Source organism: Oncorhynchus nerka, linkage group LG4, assembly GCF_034236695.1.
Source record: "Oncorhynchus nerka isolate Pitt River linkage group LG4, Oner_Uvic_2.0, whole genome shotgun sequence".
NCBI classification, from domain to species: domain Eukaryota; kingdom Metazoa; phylum Chordata; class Actinopteri; order Salmoniformes; family Salmonidae; genus Oncorhynchus; species Oncorhynchus nerka.
In genome coordinates this window covers 76,483,749-76,501,148 of record NC_088399.1, presented here as the reverse complement: position 1 = coordinate 76,501,148, position 17,400 = coordinate 76,483,749, and the positions used below count along the sequence as shown (strand labels likewise).

At 44.1% G+C, this 17,400-nt stretch overlaps 1 protein-coding gene across 3 annotated transcripts; it reads left to right on the top strand.

The window, feature by feature from the left end:
- Positions 1–507: 507 nt before the first annotated feature.
- On the top strand, positions 508–17,188 carry ubp1 (upstream binding protein 1). Of its 3 annotated transcripts, none has more exons than XM_029658604.2 (17): positions 508–603; positions 1,241–1,456; positions 3,580–3,737; positions 3,917–3,993; positions 4,301–4,406; positions 4,788–4,894; positions 4,987–5,139; positions 5,469–5,579; positions 5,771–5,878; positions 9,163–9,266; positions 9,344–9,398; positions 9,560–9,650; positions 12,317–12,407; positions 12,695–12,813; positions 13,322–13,464; positions 13,833–13,884; positions 14,005–17,188. In XM_029658604.2, the coding sequence occupies exons 2-17, from the start codon at positions 1,341–1,343 to the stop codon at positions 14,040–14,042; spliced, it is 1,629 nt and encodes a 542-aa protein (XP_029514464.1). In that variant the 5' UTR covers positions 508–603; positions 1,241–1,340; the 3' UTR covers positions 14,043–17,188. The 3 variants fall into 3 exon arrangements, with proteins under 3 accessions (XP_029514464.1, XP_029514467.1, XP_029514465.1); XM_029658607.2 differs by having other exon boundaries at positions 9,557–9,650; XM_029658605.2 differs by lacking the exons at positions 508–603; positions 13,322–13,464; positions 13,833–13,884; positions 14,005–17,188 and having other exon boundaries at positions 1,247–1,456; positions 9,557–9,650; positions 12,317–12,415; positions 12,695–12,798.
- The last annotated feature ends 212 nt before the right edge of the window (positions 17,189–17,400 follow it).

Sequence of the window (17,400 nt, the reverse complement as noted above, 5' to 3'; positions counted from 1 at the left end):
ACTACAATCATTCCAACTAACTACATCTGAATTCACTTCTGTTGGCCTTGGTCCAACGCCGCATCTATCCATTCCTCTCTTTTCTATAATTCTGTTCTCTGGAAGCAGAGGGGTGTGAACATGCTAGCCTGTAGTAGCTGACTATTTTCACTGATTTATGATGTCTCGGTTGAATTGTGGTTTATGATTATGTCAATGTATGTGATGGGTTGCCTGTGCCTGCTATGAACTGGTCACATCGGTGTTATAACGTCGATGGGTTGACGAAAGCTCCGAGGGAGCCCATTGGCTGAGCTGGGTGCGCTTGGCACCAGAGCGGCTCTCTGATTGGCCCATAGACTCTGTGGCATCTACTGCGGCTGGAAGTTTTTTTTGGGGGGGGGGGGGTTGTGAGGGCATAGTCTGTTGAGAAGCCATGTTTATGCTGGCTGCTTTTGTGACAACTGCCACTCTTCTGATGTTTAAAGACTCTTATTTAACCGGCCGGGAACTGTAGCCCTGGTCACAAGTCCGCGATGAAAAAAGGAGAGAGGTTTCGGAGGGCACAGGAAGCGCTGGCTGCGACCTTCGCATAGGAGGATTCCAAACATCCGTGAATCAAAAGCAAGTGAAGTTTGCTAATGCTATTAGCCTGTTAATGCTAGCTAGTTAATTCAGACGGACATTGCGTGGGAATGCGGTGTGTGGAATGTCAACAACATCCCCCTGCAATTACGTAATGTTGCTAGCTAGCTAGGTGGATAGCTTTGGCTGGGTTTGGGATATTACGGTGTGCCATATCTCCGGCGAAATTGACTTCCGAGGACCGCAATTGAGCTAACTATCGCTAGCTGGGTAGCTAGCGTTAGTGGTGCAGGGTTTCGCTAGCAAACGGTTATTTAGCATGCTGCTGGTAATCAACCCAACGTAATGGTTGTGGATTTTGTTGTTAACTTGCTAGCTAACGTATGTCTGTTAACTTTACCTAGCTAGTTAGTCTGTTTGTAGTCTTCACATCAGTCCAGATTTCTACTTTCACTTGCCAGCCATATTGTAACCAATTATGGCGATATATCACCCGGCTAGTGGAGCGCTATCAATACACTGTTATTCGATCTTCAGTTAGCTAGCTACAGCAGTTATCTAACAGCTAACTAGCCATATTCTTAGCCAACCACCAGTAGCTAGCAGTTAGCCAGTAGTAGCAAACACAACTATCTAACTAGCTACCTTGGTTAACTTTCTCTTAAATATTCTCTAGTCCACCAGCAGCGGTTTATTCTCCCGCTAGCTGCGGTCCCTTCCCCGGAGGCAATCTGGCGGCCCTTCGGCTAGAGGCGGAGGAGAAGGAACTGGGGGCGATGGCCTGGGTGCTGAAGATGGACGATGCCACCATCGAGTCAGGGCTGGTACACGACTTCGATGCCAGTCTTTCGGGCATCGGGCAGGAGCTGGGGGCTGGCGCATACAGTATGAGGTTAGAGAGACCGTTTGGTATACAAAATATATATCACTGTCTGGACATGGGATGGAAGCTACAAATTGTTCCCACTCTGTCTCCTAAACCCTGGGATTCACCCATGACATACGTTGGTGTGTTGGTCTTTGTTTTGGGAAGTAGGGGGCCATCACAGCAGGTTGTCATGGACGACAGAGGGCTTAAATACCCTACTAGACACAAAGAGAGAGAGGGGGGGGGGGCAGTGGCAGAATGTCGGGAACATAAACCCTAAGCACAGGGAGGGAGGGGGGATAAGCTCTCCCCCACCACCTCTCTCTGGGTGCCTGTGGCACCTCTTGAAGTGATGACAACATGGTGTAACTGGGGTTGCTATTGCAGCAATAAGCTGGGATGCTCAGGGGAGTTTGTAACTGTACCAGTCAGATCATCCACTATGGAACAGTCACGCAAAGACCCACACACACACCCCTTACCTCAGTGTCATACACACAGTTATGAAACACCACCCTCACAGTACCGCAACAGCCCTATGTGTGTTTTCCCCACAGATGTTTTTGTGAAGTAGGTTGTGTTTCTGTGGGAAAGAGTTCCAGGACTGTCAGCTGTCTTATCAGGATCCTCCCTGTGTGTGTGTGTGTGTGTCTCACATGTTTAGAGAGCAGCTGTGGTGCTCAGTAGGAACAGAATGTCTGTTTGTCAGTGGAGCCGGCTCCTCGTGTGTCAGGAAGCAGATGCAGTTTCCTTGGCAGCAATGCTGAGTGGGGAAGCGGCTCTGCAACTGGCATGCCATGCAGGAGGCGTTGGGTTAGGGTGGGACAGGGAGAATACAGTACACTGTCTGCAGTAGTTGTGTTTATGAGAGGGGTCTGTTCCAGAGTGAATTATTCCATGACATTCAGGGGGTCTCTATTTTTTTAATGTGGGACCTTGTTTGTGTGGATGTGCTTGCGAATGCAATAAACAGTAAAGACATGTCGTTTACCGGTAAAAAAAAATCCTACCTTTTTAATTTGGCATGAACACAGCCATTCACAATGTTTTAATCTTATTGTCAAACAAATCTCTTCAATAAATTGCCTACCTGCGCATGTTCGTCCACTCCAAAATAATTCCAGCATCCAAACTGTGCACATTTGCCATTTGATTAATGGAACGAAACATCTCTTACAAATCACAAGTGTAATGACATTTGCTGATGTCATTGGGTCTACACTCTTGTAACCTTAATTAATTGGTGCCTTACTGACAGTAGGACCTTTTTTTTGTAGAAAGAAAAGTTGGGACACATGACATTCCAACTTGTAGCTCAGTTGGTAGCGCATGGTACTTGTAACCCCAGGGTTGTGGGTTTGATTCCCACAGGGAACCAGCACGAAAAAAGTATGGAATGTCGGGAAAAAAGTTGCACTGGATAAGTGTCTGTCTGCTAAATGACAAAAATGTAACATTAAATACAGGACCTTCGCGGGATGACAAGTGCACCCACATGGATTGTTCTGTTTACACCATGTCATGGCAGTAGACTTGTTTAATTTGGAATCATCTTTTTATTTTAAGATGTACCACTCTAGCAGACTAATTCACACTATGGTCTGTTCCAATAGTTCAAGGATTCCTTCCTCTCCCTTCATTGCCTATTTTCTTTCACTGATCTGACAACACTGGATTGATGGAAGCTATTTAGTGAAAAATGTTCACCTATCCAATCTTGTCAGATTCTTAGCTTTTACTTCAAGGTAGAGGAGGTCTTCTACAGCTTGACTTGTCCTTAGAGCATTATGTGGACTTTAAATTCAGACTGCCAACTTCCCCCACATTTTCAAAGTGAACTTAATTAACCTGAGCTGTTCCAGGGACCATGAACACATTTCTTGGCATATAGGAGAGACTTTGGTTACCCGGGCACACACACACTTCTGCCGAGCGCTAGGATCCGTTAGGGTGAGCTGGGGACAGGCTGTCTGTCTGGAGCTGGTGCCAAGTGTCTGTGTGCAGGTTATGTCAGACTGGCTCGTGTGTTGTAAAACAGAAAAGTATTTTCCAGTGGGACACTTCCAACTGTTACTGTTTCAACAGGGCTACTTAGTCTTACTTACCCTAACTAGTCTCTCTCCCACCATCTCTCTTTGTCTCTCCAGTGATGTGCTGGCCCTGCCAATCTTTAAACAGGAGGACTCCAGTCTTCCTTCAGACTGTGAGAGCAGCAGTCTCAACCCTCCCTTCCAGTACGTTCTCTGTGCTGCCACCTCCCCTGCTGTCAAACTACACGATGAGACACTCACCTACCTGAACCAAGGTGACTTACTCACACACTCCTGTCATGGGAAACTACCTCAACTATGCTGTACACAAACCCACACTCACATGGTAATGCTTAATAGCTCTCCTCCAATAGCAAGAAAGGATGTTGTCTATTTTCAAACAGCAGAGATACACAATCACTCAAACCTCATCTTAACCCCCTCTGTCTCTCAGGCCAGTCTTATGAGATCCGTATGCTGGACAACCGAAAGCTGGCCGAGTTACCAGAGATTAACAACAAGAGTGTCAAGGTCAGAAATATTAATATTGCAGCTTTTCTGTGTGCGTGGTTTCTTTGTAGTTGTGTTATGATTGTTGCGGTCGTTGTGCCGGTGGGGTTTGATAACTGTGTATGTAGAGCATCGTTAGGGTGGTGTTTCATAACTGTGTGTATGTAGAGCATCGTTAGGGTGGTGTTTCATAACTGTGTGTATGTAGAGCATCGTTAGGGTGGTGTTTCATAACTGTGTGTATGTAGAGCATCGTTAGGGTGGTGTTTCATAACTGTGTGTATGTAGAGCATCGTTAGGGTGGTGTTTCATAACTGTGTGTATGTAGAGCATCGTTAGGGTGGTGTTTCATGACAGAAGACTCCAGTACACAGAGCACCAGCAACTGGAGGGGTGGAAATGGAATCGCCCTGGAGACCGTCTCCTAGATATCGGTAAGAACACTTAAGTGTGTGTGTAGCAGTCAGTACATGTGATGCCTTAAGGGGGGTTGTTCTGTATGTAATACTAATTTGTAGCGTGTGTGTAGCAGTCAGTACATGCGATGCCTTAAGGGGGTGTTCTGTATGTAATACTAATTTGTAGCGTGTGTGTAGCAGTCAGTACATGTGATGCCTTAAGGGGGGGGTTGTTCTGTATGTAATACTAATTTGTAGCGTGTGTGTAGCAGTCAGTACATGTGATTCCTTAAGGGGGGTTGTTCTGTATGTAATACTAATTTGTAGCGTGTGTGTAGCAGTCAGTACATGTAATGCCTTAAGGGGGGGGGGGGGGGGTTGTTCTGTATGTAATACTAATTTGCAGTGTGTGTGTAGACATCCCCCTGTCAGTGGGTATTGTGGAGGCGAAGGCCAACCCCGCTCAGCTCAACGCTGCCGAATTCCTCTGGGACCTCAACAAGAGAGCCTCTGTGTTTGTGCAGGTAACACACCAATCAACACACACACACACTTCCCTATAGTCACATTGACTCACTCTCCTCTGCCTCTATTCGCTCCATCTTTGTGTGTGTAGGTTCACTGCATCAGTACAGAGTTCACCCCTAGAAAGCATGGAGGAGAGAAGGGAGTTCCCTTCAGGATCCAGATCGACACTTTCAGGCAGGGAGACAACGGAGAGTACACTGAACACCTCCACTCTGCCTCCTGCCAAATCAAAGTCTTCAAGGTACACACACACACAGGGCGGCAGGTAGCCTAGTGGTTAGAATGTTGGGCCAGTAGCCGAATAGGTTGCTAGATCGAATCCCCGAGCTGACAAGGTAAAAATCTGTAATTCTGCCCGTGAACAAGGCAGTTAACCCATTGTTCCAAAGCCGTCATTGAAAATAATAATTTGTTCTTAACTGACTTGCCTAGTTAAATAAAACACACTCATATTCTCTGAACAGTCAATCACACTTACACACTTTGACATACTAAGTCAGATGACAAGCCTGCACCTGATTTAACACTCTGCATTCCCTCTTTTTCTCTCTCTTTCTCTCCTCCCCCCAGCCAAAGGGGGCAGACAGGAAACAGAAGACTGACAGAGAGAAGATGGAGAAACGAACGTCTCAGGAAAAGGAGAAGTACCAGCCCTCCTACGACACAACCATACTATCAGAGGTTAGTCAGACTGGGGGTTTGAATGGCATTTAATTAGGACTGGAAAACTAAAGGCACTTAATGAAACAGAGTTTGTATGTATTGGAAGTGTCACTTCCGGGTATTAGTAGGCAAGTTTTATATCTGTTTTGTTTGCAGTCAGATTGTGAGTGTGCATGTTTGTGTGAAACTTAGTGTGTGTGTTTGTGTAGATGAGGCTGGAGCCCATCATAGAGGAGGCAGGAGACTATGAGCTGAAGAAGTCCAGCAAGCGGACGCTGCCGGCTGACTGTGGGGACTCGCTGGCCAAGAGAGGCACTGTAAGTGTCCTATATAATATACAGTAAATTCGGAAAGTATTCAGACTCCATTTTTCCACATTTTGTTACGTTACAGCCTTAGTCTAAAATTGGTTCAATTGTGTGTGTGTGTGTGTCCCCCAATCTACACCCAATACCCCATAATGACAAAGCAAAAACTTTTTTTTTAGAAATGTTTGCAAATGTATTTAAAAAATGTTTTAACTGCTTGTCAGAGCAAAAACCAAGCCATGAGATTGAAGGAATTGTCCATAGACCACTGAGAAAAAATTATGTCGAGGCACAGATCTGGGGAAGGGTACCAAAACATTTCTGCAGCATTGAAGATCCCTGAGAGCACAGTGGCCTCCATCATTCTTAAATGACAGAATTTTGGAACCACCAAGACTCTCCCTTGAGCTGGCTGCCTGGCCAAACTGTGCAATCGGAGGATTAGGGCCTTGGTCAGGGAGGTGTCCAAGAACCCAATGGTCACTCTGACAGAGCTCCAGAGTTCCTCTGTGGAGATGGTTGTCCTTCTGGAAGGTTCTCCCATCTCTGCAGAACTCCACCATTTTCAGGCCTTTATGGTAGTGGCTAGATGGAAACCACTCCTCAGTAAAAGTCACATGACAGCCCACTTTGAGTTTGCCAAAAGGCACCTAAAAGACTCTGACCACGAGAAACAAGATTCTCTGGCCTGGTGAAACCAAGATTGAACTCTTCGACCTGAATGTCAAGTGCTACGTCTCAAGGAAACTTGGTACCCTCTCTACGGTGAAGCATGGTGGTGGCAGCATTTATTTATTTGTTTTATCTTTATTTAACCAGGCAAGTCAGTTAATTAAGAACAAATTCTTATTTTCAATGACGGCCTAGGAACAGTGGGTTAACTGCCTGTTCAGGGGCAGAACGACAGATTTGTACCTTGTCAGCTCGGGGGTTTGAACTTGCAACCTTCTGGTTACTAGTCCAATGCTCTAACCACTAGGCTATTCTGCCACCTCATCCATTGGAGAAGGTTTTCAGGGACTGGGAGACTAGTCAGGATCGAGGGAAAGATGAATGGAGCAAAGTACAGAGATCCTTGATGAAAACCTGCTCCAGAGCGCTCAGGACCTCAGACTGGGGTGAAGGTTCACCTTCCAACAAGACAACAACCTTAAGCACACAGCCAAGACGACGCAGGAGTGGCTTCGGTACAAGTCTCTGAATGTCTTTGAGTGGCCCAGCCATAGCCCGGACTTGAACCTGATTGAACATCTCTAGAAAGACCTGAAAATAGTTGTGCAGCGACGCTCCCCATCCAACCTGACAAAGCTTGAGAGGATCTGTAGAGAAGAATGGGAGAAACTCCCCAAATACAGGTGTGCCAAGCTTGTAGCTTCGAGGCTGTAATCGCTGCCAAAGTCACTTCAACAAAGTACTGAGTAAAGGATCTGATGTTATGTAAATGTGATATTTCCTTCATTTTTTATTTTTTTTAAATAAATGTGCAAACATTTCAATAAACCTGTTTTTGCTCTGTCAGTATGGGGTATTGTGTGTAGATTGATGAGGGGGGAAAACTATTTCATCCATTTTAGAATACGGCTGTAACCTAACAAAATTTTGAAAAAGTCGAGGGGTCTGAAAACTTTCCAAATGCCATGTGTATCCTATCCTTGACTTGTTCCATATTTTGTTGGTACAGCCTGAATTCAAAATCTACACACACTATCGCATAATGACAAAACGAAAACATGTTTTTGGATTAAAAAAAAATGTTTTTAATTAAATTAAATACAAAAATATCTAATTTACCAAAGTTTTCACATCCCTGAGTCAATACATGTTATAATCACCTTTGGCAGCGTTTACAGCTGTGAGTCTCTGGGTAAGACTCAAAAGAGCTTTGTACACCTTGATTGTACAATATTTTCACATGTATTCTTCAAAAAATTCTTCGAGCTCTGTCAAATATGTTGTTCACCATTGCTAGACAGCCATTTTCAAGTCTTGCGATGGATTTTCAAGCTGATTTAAGTTAACTGACTAGGACCCTCTGGAACATTCAATGTTGTCTTGGTAAGCAACTCCAGTGTATATTTGGCCTTGTTTTAGGTTATTGTCCAACTGAAATATGAATTTGTCTCCCAGTGTCTGTTGGAAAGCAGGCTGAGCCAGGTTTTCCTCTAGGATTTTGCCTGTGCTTAGCTCTATTCCATTTATTTTTATAATTAAAAAAAACGTCCTCGTCCTTGCCAAGCATACCCATAACCTGATGCAGCTGCCAAGCATACCCATAACCTGATGCAGCCACCTCCATGCTTGAAAATATGAAGATTGGTGCTCAGTGTTGTTGGATTTGCCCCAAACAAAACACTTTGTATTCAGGACATTAAGTTAATTTCTCTGCCACATTTTTGAAAAGTTTTACTTTAGTGCCTTGTTGCAAACAGGATGCATGCTTTGGAATATTTTATTCTGTACAGGCTTCTTCCTTTTCACTTTGTAGTTACTCCACAATACTAAATTACAATGTTGTTGATCCATCCTCAGTTTTCTCCTATCACAGCCATTACACTCTGTTTTAAAGTCACCATTGGCCTCATGGTGAAATCCCTTAGCGGCTTCCTTCTTCTCCGTCAACTGAGTTAGGAAGGACACCTGTACCTTTGTAGTGGTTGAGTGTATTGATACACCATTCAAAGTGTAATTAATAACTTCAACATGTTCAAAGGGATATTCAATGTCTGTTTATTTTTTCCCATCTACCATTAGGTGGCCTTTGCGAGGCATTGGGAAACCTCCCTGGTCTTTGTGGTTGAATCTGTGTTTGAAATTCACTGCTCGACTGAGGGACCATACAGATAATTGTATGTGTGGGGTACAGAGACGAGGTTGAAATGTTACACTATTGTACACATTGTAACTTGTTAAACAAATGTTTACTCCTGAACTTATTTAGGCTTGCCATAACAAAGGAGTTGAATACTTATTGACTCAAGACATTTCAGCTTTTAAAAAAAAAAAATAATAATAATTTCAAAAACACCATTCCACTTTGACATTGGGTATTGTGTGTAGGCCAATGATACAAAATCTCAATTTGATCCATTTAAAATTCAGACTGTAATATAACAATGTGGGAAAAGTCAAGGGGTGTGAATACTTTCTGAAGGCACTATATATTATATAAACATCCTCCACTCCTGTCAAGGCAGTGAATATAATATGTGGAGTGGTTTGATGCTTGCTAATTGGTGACGGTAATGCTCAGTAGTATTATCGCAGTGTGTTGTCTCTCTCTCTTCTCTGTTCAGTGTTCTCCGTGGCCTGATGCCTACATCAGCTCTCCCCAGACAGCTGGCCCCTCTTTCTCCTCTACACCGCTCTCCACATACACTGCCTCCTCTGTACCTGACAGGTAGGCCCGTGTGTGAGAGTAAGAAAATTCTGTCTGGACATAGTGAGATAATGCTGACTGTGACTGTTGTATTCCAGTGGCCCCTCGTCGCCCAATCACCAGACAGACCCTGTCAGCCAAGTCGTCACAGAGGTTAGTATACATCACGCACACACACATGGACGTGTCTCAAATCCTGTAAAAACTTCTCATTTAACAAAAGCCTCCAGTTTAGGTTGTATTTATGTTGAAATTCATTGTTATCCCCCCCCAACACACCCTCTTCTCTTTCTCTATATCCCTCTCTCTAGCAGCTCAGTCCTACGGCTACCATCAAGGAGGCTCAGAAGTGGCTTGTCAAGAACCGCTTCAACACATATGCACGACTCTTCTCCCACTTCTCAGGTACACACACACTCTTCGTATTGTGTAGGTTATTTTGTAGGAGTTATTAAAGTGAACCTGTTGTAATGTCATCCAGAGGTGGCGCTCCTAGTGGCTGGGGACTTGAACTTCTTATGGCTGCAATCCCGTTAACAGGAGCGATATATGACAACAGCCAGTCAAAGTGTAAGGCGCCATTTTCAAAACATCAAAAATCTCATAATTAAAATTCCTCAAACATACATGTATCTCATACCATTTTTAAAGCTATTCTCGTTGTTAATCCCACCACAGTGTCCGATTTCAAATATGCTTTATAGCAAAAGCACCACAAACGATTGTTAGGTCACCACATAGCCACAGAAAAACACAGCCATTTTTTTTCCCAGCCAAAGAGAGGAGTTTCAAAAAGCACAAATAGAGATAAAAGTAATCACTAACCTTTGATGATCTTCATCAGATGACACTAATAGGACTTCATGTTACACAATACATGTATGTTTTGTTAAAGTTCATATTTATCAAAATATGAGTTTGCATTGGCACGTTACATTCACTAGTTCCAAAAACATCCAAAAATGTGTCACAATAGCCGCCATGTTGACGTCAACATAAACAAGAAATTCATGATAAATATTCCCTTACCTTTGATGATCTACATCAGAAAGCACTCCAGAGGCCTCCCGGGTGGCGCAGTGGTTAAGGGCGCTGTACTGCAGCGCCAGCTGTGCCATCAGAGTCCCTGGGTTCGCGCCCAGGCTCTGTCGTAACCGGCCGCGACCGGGAGGTCCGTGGGGCGACGCACAATTGGCCTAGCGTCGCCCGGGTTAGGGAGGGCTTGGTCGGTAGGGGTGTCCTTGTCTCATCGCGCACCAGCGACTCCTGTGGCGGGCTGGGCGCAGTGTGCGCTAGCCAAGGTGGCCAGGTGCACGGTGTTTCCTCCGGCGCATTGGTGCGGCTGGCTTCCGGGTTGGATGCGCACTGTTAAGAAGCAGTGCGGCTTGGTTGGGTTGTGTATCGGAGGACGCATGACTTTCAACCTTCGTCTCTCCCGAGCCCGTACGGGAGTTGTAGCGATGAGACAAGATAGTAGCTACTACAACAATTGGATACCACGAAATTGGGGAGAAAAAGGGGTAAAATTCGACAACAAAAAAGCACTCCAGGAATCCCAGGTACACCATAAATGTTTGTTTTGTTAGATAATGTCCATTATTTATGTCCAAATACCTTCTTTTGTTAGCGCATTTGGTATGCATATCCAAACGCTCATTCTGGTCAGCGTTACGTTGGACAAAAAATTATTTTACAGGTCGAAGAAACATTTCAAACTAAGTACAGAATCAATTATTAGGATGTTTTTAACATTTAGCTTCAATAAAGTTCCAACCGGAGTATTCCTATTTGTCTTCATGAGCAATGGAACGCAAGTGAATACCATGAGGAATGCGCGTGATCAGAAAATGGCTGACTGCCAGACATCTGATAGCAGAATCTATCATTCACTCCCACAACACCATATAAGTCTCATTAAAATTTCTATTGATGGTTGACATCTAGTGGAACCCCTAAGCAGTGCAACATCATTAATATTTCAAGGGGATTTCATTGGGGACTCTGAATACATACAAAGCTCAGATTTCTCCTCAGGATTTTGCTTGCCATATGAGTTCTGTTATACTCACAGACGACATTCAAACAGTTCTATCCAATACTAATAATACTAATAATAATATGCATATATTAGCAACTGAGACCGAGGAGCATGCCATTTACTTTGGGCAACTTATTCATCCAAGCTACTCAATACTGCCCCCCAGCCATAAGAAGTTAATGCAGGGTAACTTAAATCAGTTTTACCTCATTTCTATCAGCATGTTAAATGTGCAACCAGAGGGGAAAAAATTCTAGACCACCTTCACTGTGGACTACAGGAAAAGGAGGACCGAGCACTCCCCCATTCTCATCGACGGGGCTATAGTGGAGCAGGTTGAGAGCTTCAAGTTCCTTGACATCCACAACACCAACGAACTAACGTGGTCCAAGCACACCAAGACAGTTGTGAACGGGGCATGACAAAACCTATTCCCCTCAGGAGACTAGAAAAGATTTGGCATGCGCCCTGAGATCCTCAAATGGTTTTACAGCTGCACCATCGAGAGCATCCTGACGCATCACTGACTGGTATGGCAACTCTAGTGCGTACGGCCAAGTACATCACTGGGGCCAAGCTTCCTGCCATCCAGGACCTCTATACCAGGCGGTGTCAGAGGAAGGCCCTAAAAATGGTCAGACTCCAGCCTACCTAGTCATAGACTGTTCTCTCTGCTACCGCATGGTAAGCAGTACCGGAGCGCCAAGTCTAGGTCCAATAGGCTTCTAAACAGCTTCTACCCCCAAGCCATAAGACTCCCAGACTATTTGCACCCCCCCCCACGCTGCTGCTACTTTCTGTTATCTATGCGTAGCCACCGGTGCCTTACACATTGACCAGCACCCCCTGTATATAGCCCCTCTATTGTTATTTACTGCGGCTCTTTAAATATTTGTTATTCTTATGTCTTACTTTTTTGGGGGGGGGGTTTCTTAACTGCACTGTTAAGTGCTTTCAAGTAAGCATTTCACAGTAAGGTCTACACATGTTGTATTTGGCGCATGTAACAAATCAAATGTGATTTGATGTGTAGGTTGTGACTTAATGAAGTTGACCCGGGATGACCTGGTTCAGATCTGTGGAGCTGCTGATGGAATCAGACTCTTCTACACACTCAGATCCAGGTGGGTGGGTGAGTGAGGGGGTGGGTGAGTGAGGGGGTGGGTGGGGGGGTGGTTCTGTGAGTGAGGGGTGGGTGTGAGTGAGGTGAGGGGGAGCGAGGGAGAGGTGAAATGTGATTCGGAACATGAATCATATATATATATTTTAAAACATAAATAAGTGAAATGATCACCCACTCTGGGCAGAGTGTTTGGTACCTGGCAGAGTGGGTGAGACAGGTTATGTGAATGTGTGCATCTCTGATTTATATTCCTGTTTATCTGTGTATAACGTGTAAGTATCCTTGCAGGTCGGTGCGTCCCAGGTTGACCATCTACGTGTGTCAGGAGGGTGATGTGGAGAGCCCCCTGCTGGAGAGACGCTGCGACAGCGAGAACGGAGAGCACAGTGACTCACCTAACTTATATGGTAGGTGTGTCTCACAGGCAGGCAGTGGCACCTTAATTGGGGAGGACAGGCTCATAATGGCTGGAACGGAACCAATGGGATTGTATCGAAACACATCAAGCACATGGTTTCCATGTGTTTCATTCCATTCACTCCGTTCCAGACATTGTTATAAGCTGTCCGCCCCTCAGCAGACTCCTATGGTCTCCTTGTACTTTTGATCTTGTGGATGGTCAGTCAGCTATTTACCAACTCTAGCGAGGTGACTGCTTTCTTATTGTTTGAACTACAGAGTTCCCCTTTTAAAGATACGGTATATAGTCCCTCAAAAAGGGGAAATAACCAGAAATGTTGCTGGGAAAAGAAATGAACTTGGCGTTATACCACAATTGTTTACCTATGGATAAAGCGACTTTTTCTGTGAGGACTCATTTGGAATATACTGTACACACCTCTGTGTGTCCATTTATAGAAGCATCAGTGTGTGTGTTTTAATGGGGGGGGGGTGTTTTAATGGGGGTGTGTGCAGTGTACCATGCTCTATACCTGGAGGAGCTGACGGCTGCTGAGTTGATCAGGAAGATGGCGTGTGTGTGTAGTGTTCCACTGGGACAGATCAACCAGGTCTACCGACAAGGACCCACAGGAATACACATACTGCTGAGTGACCAGGTAAGCACATACCTACACATTATGTGTGAATTTTATCTTTGACTAGGAAGAGCTGATGTTGTTTGTCCATCAGGTGTTTGCATTATATTTACATACTGCCTCTGTTACACAATGCTGTGTACCACCCTAACCCTAACCTAACCCTTCAACTCACTCAGGAAGTGTGCCATTCAAATCACTCCCAAACACACTTCCCATCACAGCCAGTGGAGTTATCTACCCGTTTTAATTCTTTATCAGTATAACCCTCACATGATTACATTGTCTTGTAGTTATAAGATATTTATTTTGTTTATCAAAGATTTAACAGTAACATCCCTTGTTTTTATGAGTATTTAATGTTGAAGTTTATTCATGTTGTTCCCCAGGTGGTTTATAACTTACCTGATGAGAGCTGCTTTCTCATTGGCACACTCAAAGGTATGTTGATAGTCTGCGTGTCTGGCCCTAGACATTTATTTTCTAGTTTCTGTTTCCCATGTTTGGCCTCCATGCTAACACTACGTCTTGCTTTCCCTCCCTTTCTCTCTCTCCCTCTAGATGAAACGGGGGAGGGGCTCCACCTGGTTTTGAAGTAGCGATGGAGGACGAGAGCGTGATGACATCACTGAAAACTCCTCCCTCTGTGAATAGCAGAGCAGTCCCTCCCTCCCTCCCTCTCTCTCTCCTATCGTTCAGATTGCTATGTGTAAGGCAGAAGGACAGAGGGACTGAACTGAAGCCATGTTAACGTTAGAATCTGACGCGGGTGTGACCACTGTTTCATATTGAAAACACTATTACTGAGGGGGAGAGAGGGGGAGGCTTGTGGCGTGTTTTATTCTCTCCATTTCTTTATAGTTTTATAAGTGGGGAGGGGTAGGCTGCCCCCACAGAGAGGCTCATAGAGGCAGTGCTTTAGGCTTCAGCCAGGGCTAGGCCAGTAGTCAGTGCTGTAATGCCATGTGACTTGAACATACAGATTGATGGACAGACAGACGGACCCCAGACGTTTGATCTCATTTGCTTTGACTGAGACTCGACCACTTCCACGGAAGCAGAGCTGGCAACTAATAAACTCAAACAGAACAAACTGTCTAGAACATGTCAGTCATTCCTCTGAGGGCCAAATGTCTGCAGATTTTTGCTCCACCCTTGTACTTTATTGGTGAATTAAGGTCAGTAATTAGTAAGTAACTTCCCTCACCTGGTTGTCTAGGTCTTAATTGAAAGGAAAAACCTGCAGACCCTCGGCCCTCCCAGGAATGAGTTTGACGCTGATCTTGAACAACAGTCTCTGTGTGGTTGTGTATATTGTGTAGAACACAGTAGTCTAGATATGAACGTTCTAGATCTGTTCCCAGACATTCTATGGATGAGGATGGGGGTCCTCTTAGCCAATCAAGTCAAGATTTGACTGTTAGGGGTGTTAGCATTCTGTTAGCCAGTGTCTAACGGCCTGTTCTGGTTCATGTATCATATGAACTAAGTCTGATACCATAATATACAGCCTGCTTTCATAGACTAGACACAGTAAATGTAAATCCGGGACACTCAAATTAGTATGATACACGACATGACCAAAAGTATGTGGACACCTGCTCGTCAAACATCTCATTCCAAAATCATGGGCATTTAATATCGAGTTGTCCCCACCCCCCTTGCTGCAATAACAGTCTCAACTCTTCTGGGAATGCTTTCTCCTAGATGTTGGAATATTTCTGCAGGGACTTGCTTCCATTCAGCCACGAGCATTAGTGAGGACAGGCACTGATATTGGGCTATTAGGCCTGGCTCTCAGTCTGCCTTTCAATTCATCCCAAAGGTGTTCGATGTGGTTGAGGTCGGGGCTCTGTGCAGACCAGTGAAGTTCTTCCACACCGATCTCGATAAACCATTTCTTTATGGATCTCTTTGTGCACGGAGGCCACAAAGTTGGAAGCACAAGAGTCGTCTAGAATGTCATTGTATGCTGTAGCATTAAGATTTCCCTTCATTGGAACTAAGGGGCCTAGACTGAACCATAAACTGTCCCAGACCATTATTCCTCCTCCATCAAACTTTACAGTTGGTACTATGCATCGGGGCAGGTAGCGTTCTCCTGGCATCCGCCAACCTAAGATTCGTCCGTCGGACTGCCAGATGGTGAAGCGTGATTCATCACTCCAGAGAACGCGTTTCCATTGCTCCAGAGTTCAATGGCGGCGAGCTTTACACCAATCCAGCCAACGCTTGGCATTCCTCATAGTGATCTTAGGCTTGTGTGTGGCAGCTCGGCCATGGAAAACCATTTAATGAAGCTCCCAATGAACAGTTCTTGTGCTGACGTTGCTTCCAAAGGCAATTTGAAACTCGGTAGTGAGTGTTGCAACCGAGGACTATTTTTAGTGATCCCGTTCTGTAAGTTTGTGGCCTACCACTTTGCGGCTGAGCCGTTGTTGCTCTTAGACGTTTTCACTTCACAATAACAGCACCTACAGTTGACCGGGGCAGCTCTAGCAGGGCATACATTTGATGAACAGACTTGTTGGAGAGGTGGCATCCTATGACTGTGTCACGTTGTGTCACTGACATTCTACTTCCAATGTTTGTCTATGGAGATTGCATGGCGGTGTGCTCGATTTTATACACTTGTCAGCAACGGGTGTGTCTGAAATAACCGAATCCACTCATTTGAAGGGATGTCCACATACTTCTGTATATATAGTGTATGTTATGTTTGGTACGGTTACATTAGACCAAAGGTTACCTAAAGCAAAAATGAAAGAAGCGTGTTCAAATATCATCACGGACAACTTCAGCATTTTAGCTAATTAGCAACTTTGCAACTACTTAGTACTTTTTTAGCTGCTTTGCTGCTTTGCTACTTAGCATGTTAGCTAACTCTTGCCTTAACTCTTTAACCCACCTCCTAACCTTAACCCCCAAACCTAACCCCTAGCCTAAATATCGTTAGCAAACTAGCTAATGTTAACCACCCTTAGATGTCAGTGGTGGGAAAAGTACAAAATATCCATACTTGAGAAAAAGTATAGATACCTCAATAGAAAGTTAAGTGAGTCAGACTGTATAATACTACTTGACTAAAAGTCTAAAACTATTTGGTTTTAAATATACATAATTTATCATTCCTTGTATTAAGCAAAGCAGACAGCACCATTTTCTTGTTATTTAAATTTATGGATAGCCAGGGGCACACTGAATTTGACAATTTTCCTGTCCTGCAATATTTTCTTTAGGAATGTAGTAATGTAAAAGTTGTCAAAAATATAAATAGTGAAGTAAAAATACTTTGAAGTACTACTTAAGTACTTTACACCACTGGCTAATGTTAACTACAACAAATTGGAATTCTTAACATATTGTACATTTTGAAAAGTTCAAATTGCAAATCGTAACATAAGAAATGGATGATGGACATCCACAAATTAGTGCATATCATATGAAACATGACATTATTTTATTTAAGTAGGCAAGTCGGTTAAGAACAAATTCTTATTTGCTAAGACGGCCAAACCCAGACGACGCTGGGCCAATTGTGCACCACCCTATGGGACTCCCAATCACGGCCGGTTGTGATACTAAATTAAGTGTCTTGGATTTACGTACAGATTAATACTGAGACCACGTTGCAATATACCCCAGCCTATTTCAGAGCAGGACAGAGGATTTCCACTGGAGACCCAGCCTGTCTAAGCATCATACTTGTTTCACCCCACTCAAGTCTCTTAAATTACATATTTCATATTTTTACTGTCTCTTTTAATGTTTTTAGTTTGTCTTTTGATGATGGTAGTTTCTTTGTTTGTCTGTTGTGTAAGATAATGTGTCTCTGATGCCATGCTTCTCACTGTTCGCTAGGCTTCGTTTTATTTTTCTCACACATACACTACCCTACATGTTTATTTGGACAGTGAAGCTAAAACTTTTGATTTGGCTCTATACACCTGGATTTGA

Coding starts and splice junctions, on each gene's coding strand:
- ubp1 (XM_029658607.2), top strand. CDS start 1,341: ATGGCCTGGGTGCTGAAGATGGACGATGCCACCATCGAGTCAGGGCTG. Junction 5,879..9,162: donor CGCTGGCCAAGAGAGGCACT/GTAAGTGTCCTA, acceptor TTCTCTGTTCAG/TGTTCTCCGTGGCCTGATGC. Junction 12,408..12,694: donor TTCTACACACTCAGATCCAG/GTGGGTGGGTGA, acceptor GTATCCTTGCAG/GTCGGTGCGTCCCAGGTTGA.